The following is a 7,163-nucleotide window of genomic DNA, read 5'->3' on the forward strand; positions in this document are numbered from 1 at the left end:
CAAAGCTACAATTCGCCTCATTCATAATCATTTCTTTTGATGAAAATATGAGCTTTTCAAATTTTATCACATTTATGACAAACAGAATAGTGATCTCTTCTCTTATTTAATCAAAATGTAATCTTTTAACAAAGTGGAATGCTTTTGCGTCTCAGGGCGGCCTTTCCATAAAGCAAGTAAAGTAACCGCTTTAGATCCCATATTTGTGGGGGCCTCATTTTTTTGTTACACCTAATAGACTATGTATAAGTTTTAAAAAAAAATTATAAAGTGAAAAAGTTTGATTTCTTTCTTTATAACAAATATAGAGAATGTTATAAATAGAATTGTATTTATGTTGAATGTCTATATTTAGAGAGATTCTAGGGTTCATTGCTTGGTGGCTAAGTCACCCTCTCCCTATAAATAGAGGGATCTATTTCATTTTAATTCATCCAATATCAATAAGAATTCTCTCTCTCTACTCTTCTCTGTAATACTCTTGTTCTTCATTTATTGTTTTATAACACGTTATCAGCACGAGACTCTAACCAATTGTTAGAAGCTTTGGGATTGAGCATAATGATTGTCAATTATTCCATGAACTTCCTTCATGATTAAATTCTGGATTTAAGGTAAGTATTTTACCGTATTTTTCTCTTTTATTCTATAATTTAATTTTAAATACAAGCAAAGACAATAAATTTTGATTATAACTCTAATAGAGTTTGTGAGAAATTATAACCACTCGAAGTGGTAAAATTTTTATGTCTCGCCATGATCAAATTCATGTATGATTATGGGCACAAGAAGTGCATGCCCATCCCATTGAATTTGCTTCATTCTCATTCCCTTAGGAGAATATGATAGCAGTATATGATAAGTCTGAAAGAAGACAAAATTATTACCGTGAAGGTATCAATGGATGTGGACGTGGCAATAGACGAAATTATAATCGTCATCGTTGTGGTAATGAGAATAATAAGGTTTCTCAAAATAAGCCTTCACTCTATGAAGTTAATGTTTGTCATCGATTTGACATAAGATTTCGTAAAGCACATACAGATGACTATGGTCAATTCATGATGTGAATGTGACCACATCTGACTTATGAATACATATTCATTCTAGGAAGAATATGAACGTGCTAGTGGTAGTGAATATACCACGCACTCACCTCTAGAAGGAGGTTTGAGATAGGGATTGAATCCCATGAATGATGAAAATATCAAAGGTGAATATGGGCCTATTCACATGCCATGTATAACCCATAAGATGCATCTATGAGATGGTTACATGTGCTATTATTATTAACCCGCAACATGGTATTTGCGGGGTAACTTGCTCAATAATTTGATTTAGTGCATAATTTTCAGATTTTTTATTCAAGATAGTTCATCTTGATAATTTGGTTTACATCACAGTTGGTTTAGCAAAATGATTTATTGAGTGCCTCCACTCAATAGCTAAATAATTGCTTATGAGAAAAAGTTATATATATCAGTTTGATACGTTATATACCAAAGTATATTATTTTCTCCCCACACAAGTGGTTCAGGGTCAGGAACCAAATAATTCCATCTTATTATTATTGATGTGCTGTGTATATTTTGATTAACACCATAACGCACAAAGGTGGATTCTGAAAGTTGAGGTAACAAGTTAGTTTTTCTAACATGAGGGGGAGACATGATAAACAGTTGAGAAAAAGTTACGTGGAATGAATTATCATTTGAACATCTAGATCCTCGAATAAGATAATATGAACTTGAAGTTCATAAAAGAATTATTCATTTGCAATATATTGCAAAGCATGCCAGACGTATTTGCTGGCCCAAAGAAAGTAACTATATTCTCATTGCAAATGCTCCTATTTAGTCCTAGAAGGACAAAGTCTATGGTATCTAGGACAAAGTCTATGGTACGCTTGAAGCCTATAGACAAATCGGTTTCAAATAAACTTCTTGATAAATAAGATGAGAAAATGATCTAAATGATCATAACAAAGGAGGCAAGTGATCTAGAAGATCACATGACATAACACTTCATAAAATCTCAGGAGAGATTCAGGTACCTGAAAATATAAATGAAGAGATATCTATGTTATGTCTTTATGGAAAAAAAGGGAGGTTGGAACCAATATAAAATGTTCATCGACAACATCTATGATACCGCTAAATATATATGAGGATAAAGTCTGGAGAAACAATTTCGAATAGAATTGGTTTCATTTGAAAGACATGTAGTTCAAACACTTGAAAGTATAAAGTCAATGGTATGTGCAATCAGTTTTCGATATCTTATATGTCTAGCATGACATGAAAACTTAATATGCATCTAAAGTCTACTATATGGCTTATATGACTTAACTTATGTGACAATCCATGAAGAATTTAAGTTGCTTGAAGCATATACAATTCTTGATCTTGAAGTACCACTTCCTCAGTGCAATTTGTGCACAAATGTATCTTGCTATAACTATAGGCATGATAATACGATAGCATGAGTTTCACCTCTATGTGAAGATATTGAACTGACGATTCCTACAAGATCATATGAAGACAATACATCTATTAGGGATGATGATTTCAAGGTGAAACAAATTCGTTCAAGTTAATATGGCTGATTTGTTTATCAAATCTCTACCAAAGATCTTTTGATGATGGTGCACAAGACTGGAATGCAAATGCTTAAGGATGTGAATTGATGCTCTCATCAGGGGGAGTTAATACGCGTTGCACTCTTTTTTCCTTACAAGGTTTTGTCCCACTGGGTTTTCCTTGCAAGGTCTTTAATGAGGCAAGCAAAAGGCGTATGTAGATATGTGTACTCTTTTTCCTTCTCTAAATTTTTTCCCACTGGGTTTTGTTTTAGTTAAGGTTTTAACGAGGCACATTATCTGTTGAATAGACATTCAAGGGGGAGTGTTATAAATAGAATTGTATTTATGGTGAATGTCTATATTTAGAGAGATTCTAGGGTTCATTGCTTGGTGGCTAAGTCACCCCCTCCCTATAAATAGAGGGTTCTATTCCATTGTAATTCATCCAATATCAATAAGAATTCTCTCTCTCTACTTTTCTCTGCAATACTCGTGTTCTTCATTTATTGTTTTATAACAGAGAAGAAGTATTTGCAATTACTGTGATTTCTACCAAGAAAATTGCACTTGAAATATCGAACCCGAAATTTAAGAAAAATGTGATATATAGGAAGCAACAATTTGATGGGAGTGATGATAAAGAAATCACAAAATCTTTCGAAGAGTCCTTTAGAGTTGATTACTTTTATACATAATAGACAAGGCTATTTTTTCACTTCAAAATAGATTTGAACAATTCGAAGCATATGAAAATATTTTTGATTTTCTATTTGGCGGTAAAAACTAAGATCACTAGATGTTGGAAATTTGAAAAAATGTTACCTTAATCTTGAATATTCGTTAAAGCATAATAATCAATTCGATATTGATGGTTTAGATTTTTTTTTCTGAATTAAAAGTATTAAGAAAAATAGTACAATTAGAAGATAGTAGTTTAATTGATACACTTAGTCAAATAAAAAGATTTAATTCTTTTTCAAATGCCTAAATTGCTTATGGAATAATGTTAATAACTCATGTTACCGTTGCTTCAGCAGAAAGAAGTTTTCAAAATTAAAATTAATAAAATCTTATCTAAGATCAACAATGTCACAAGAAAAGTCAAATAGATTAGCTATATTGTCAATTGAGAAATATATATTAAGAGTTATTGATTATAAGAAAATTATTAATAATTCTGTATCCAAGAAACGCTAAAGAAAATAGACTTCAAATAAATAATAATTTTTTTAAAAAAAAAATTAAGGCCCCGTAAAGTTTGGCTTTAGGTCACAAAATTCAACGGCCTGTTGCGTCTGCGTTTATCTTCTGACCGCTATATATAAATAAGTTAAACCAGTAGGAGAAAATAAGAGTCACTGGTGAAATTGGAACTTGCAATATATCGGCACCTGATCCACGCACCAAATAAATAAATACAATCTTTTGTCGGCGCATTTATGTGATATGATTTTAATATTAACTTTTAAATGAAAATTTTAGCTCATGAATTTCGTTAATGAGAATTTTAGCAGAAAAATAAAAGAGAAAAGATTTGCTGCGAAATGTTCTCTTTTTGGATATTTTAAAGACCCAAACAAAGAAAAAGGAAACCCATTTAGGTCAAGAACATGCGACAAGAGTAAACAATTTTGATATTTTTTAATCATTTCAGAGGGTATAACAATTGAGACGTGTCACGTGACGATGCAGCTAATAAATGGCTGTGTTTGTTTAGGTATACTTGAACGTACATATTTTGTCTTCAGATCTTGACTCTGATCTCTGAAATTATTGGAAACAACGAAAGAGTCGAGCTTTAATAATATGATGAGAAAACACAAGCCCGACAATACTAATTACAAGAAAAAGTGAATTTTCACAGTGAACATACAAACGAAGAAAATCCCAAACATTAAAAAGAAAAGAAAGTCAGCCCGATGCACTAAGATTTTCGTGTGCGCCTAGTTCGAAAAAGGGCTAAATTATATTGGGTCAATTACACGCACTCTTACATTTTGCTTCCACAGTTTAAACTCGTACTGATCATACACAGACAACTATTAACTTGTGCTAAGCTCCCCTTCAAATCCCAAATAATACAAAAATAGAATTTTAAAAAAAAAAAGATTATGAGCTTACTATACTAAAGATTGCAACCAGCACCCATCATTTCTTTAAACTCATCAAAATTTACAAATCCATCACCATCTTTATCAACCCCTTTAATCATTCTACGACACTCTTTAACACTGCAATTTACACAACCAAGACTAATTAGGACTCTCCTCAACTCTTTAGCAGATATAACTCCATTTTTATCAGCATCAAATACAAGAAAAGCTCCCCTAAGCTCATCAATATCCTTAGTAGAATCACCAAAAACTTGATCATTTTCCACCCCCATAATACTCATGAACTCATCCAAATCCACAAATCCATCCCCATCACTATCCATTTCTTTTACCATAACTTCAGCTAATTCTTCAGCAGCTTTTAATTCTTCATGTCCAAGACTCAACAAAATTTCAGTTAACTCCAGTGGAGATATCTTCCCATCTCCATTAGCATCTATGAATTTAAAGACTAATTTAAGTTGACTAGAGATTTCCATAGCTGCAAAACCTGATAACCAACTGAAATCAGAAACCATTCTCTTTGGTTTCTTTTTCTCTTTTTTCCAGTACTTAAATTGTCCAAGAAATTTTCCAGCAGAGTTATGCAAAGACTTGAACCATATTCTGAAAGAATCCATAGTGATCTTTTAACTAGGATCTTGGAAAAAAGGAGAAACGATAAGAGTAAAAGACTGAAAAACAGTGGTAGTTGAATTATTGTCAATTGTCAAGAAGTAGAATTAGTCAGCACAAATGAATGTGAGAGAGCATCATGTGACATTACATGTGCCGTGGAATTTGGGAGAAGAAACTCAGTCATTTGTCACTTTCTAATCATACTATAGTCCTCATGTGGTCCTACAGAAAGTAACCTGCATTTTCCAAGTACTCAGATTTCTTTCTCTCTTTCTATTAAAATGAAAAATTCTGAACCTTTTCCAAGTTAGAATGAAGCAGCAGAAGAAAGAAGTGGAAGAAATCATGTCGCGGAATGTAAACAATGTCTTTGCTGTGCTAGTTACCAAGTTTAATTCCTAGTGAAATAAGGAAATATCCTCTTAAAATTGCCGGCAATATTTGTCATCATGTTTTTTTTCCCTCTCTTTTTGGCTCTTGGGGCCTCCGTTTGTGAACCAATCAAGTGTTAATGAACAATCTCTTAGGAATTTACATGTCAGACGGCAATTAAGACACAAGTACTCTTTCCAACAGCAAGAGAAGGTACTTGGGATTCTTTAGGGACCAAGGTGCAACGTTTTAGAAGTCACCTAGTAGAAGATGGAATCTTCCTATCACTTTCTCCAACGGAATTTGATAAATTTAGTTTATCGATAGTCAATTTGACTAATTTCTGGAATTACGCTACACTAAATTAATTCTAAGAAACTTTTAAGTTAACACCTATCCGCGTTAAAATCACAGGTAAAACACTCTAAACGCACGCCCAAAATCTTGTTTTGAATCTTGAAAAGCGATGGGTGATATTTTTTGGACGGGAAAATTTTTGAGTCTCCCTTCACATTGATATCTACCAGAAAAAAAAAAAATAGACTTTTTTTTAAGACCAGTAGGATAGGTCTTTCAGTCATTTGTAGTTCTATAGCTGAACAGAAATTTAACAAAGTGGGCAGATTCAAAAACAGAGTTCCCTGGATAAATGAAAAATTGCAAATCACTGATACGACCGTAAAAAGCACTATGTCACCAGTAGATTTTGAAGATAAGGAAAATTACTCCTTCAATTGGTTTTATAGTCCTTTAAAAATGTGTTTGTAACTTTATGTCTTTTTTACATGCGATCTTTATTTCTACACATAAGAGATCTGAAAAAGTCATTTCTTCTATTGAAATTATAAGTGGCTATAAGAGACCGTTTCCTCGTAAAAAAGCACTTCTCTGTAAAAAGGATACAAATGAACATAAATAACCACTCAATGATATCTGTCTGTTTTTCAACAAAAGCTCTAAACGGAAAAAGGAAAACAGGTTAAGAAACTACATGGAAAGTGGAGACTGGCAGCTCTCCAAAATCACAACGCATAAACACCACAATAATCACCCAGACATAGCAGAAACAGAAACTTGCATAAAGACGAAGACTTTTTTCCAGGGTTCAGAAACCTTAGTTACCCTATTAGTCCATGATAACAGGAAAGAACTGGATCACCAGCAAAGTATGTCTGAGTTGTAAAAGAATAATGACAGTCTGTACACTGACGCCTTTCAGAGAAAATTCTGGAGTCCCTTAATGGTCATTTTGCTTATAGAGTAATAACATTAAAAAAACAGTTGGATATGCCAGGGAAAATATTTCCTCGCAGGTTCAGTAACAAATCAGAGGCCCACTTCAAATATGTTCCATAAAGCAATTACGAGAAGGTAGCCATGCACCCATCCCCAAGTAAATGTGTTAGTGGTTGAAGCATAGAAGTAACAACCTAAAAACCCTAGGTCTGAATCCCAGCAACAATATTTAGTGTAAGCCC

General features: G+C 33.0%; 1 protein-coding gene across 1 annotated transcript; it reads right to left on the bottom strand.

Annotated features, from left to right (window-relative positions):
* Window positions 1–4,391: 4,391 nt before the first annotated feature.
* On the bottom strand, window positions 4,392–5,791 carry LOC109207737 (probable calcium-binding protein CML18). The gene has a single exon (XM_019370719.1). It carries the CDS (start codon window positions 5,313–5,315, stop codon window positions 4,707–4,709), a length of 609 nt encoding a protein of 202 aa, XP_019226264.1. The 5' UTR covers window positions 5,316–5,791; the 3' UTR covers window positions 4,392–4,706.
* Window positions 5,792–7,163: the final 1,372 nt, after the last annotated feature.

Source organism: Nicotiana attenuata, unplaced genomic scaffold (assembly GCF_001879085.1).
Source record: "Nicotiana attenuata strain UT unplaced genomic scaffold, NIATTr2, whole genome shotgun sequence".
Lineage (NCBI taxonomy): Eukaryota > Viridiplantae > Streptophyta > Magnoliopsida > Solanales > Solanaceae > Nicotiana > Nicotiana attenuata.

Excerpts from the sequence above, each read along its gene's own strand:
- LOC109207737 (XM_019370719.1), bottom strand. The coding sequence starts at position 5,315 with ATGGATTCTTTCAGAATATGGTTCAAGTCTTTGCATAACTCTGCTGGA.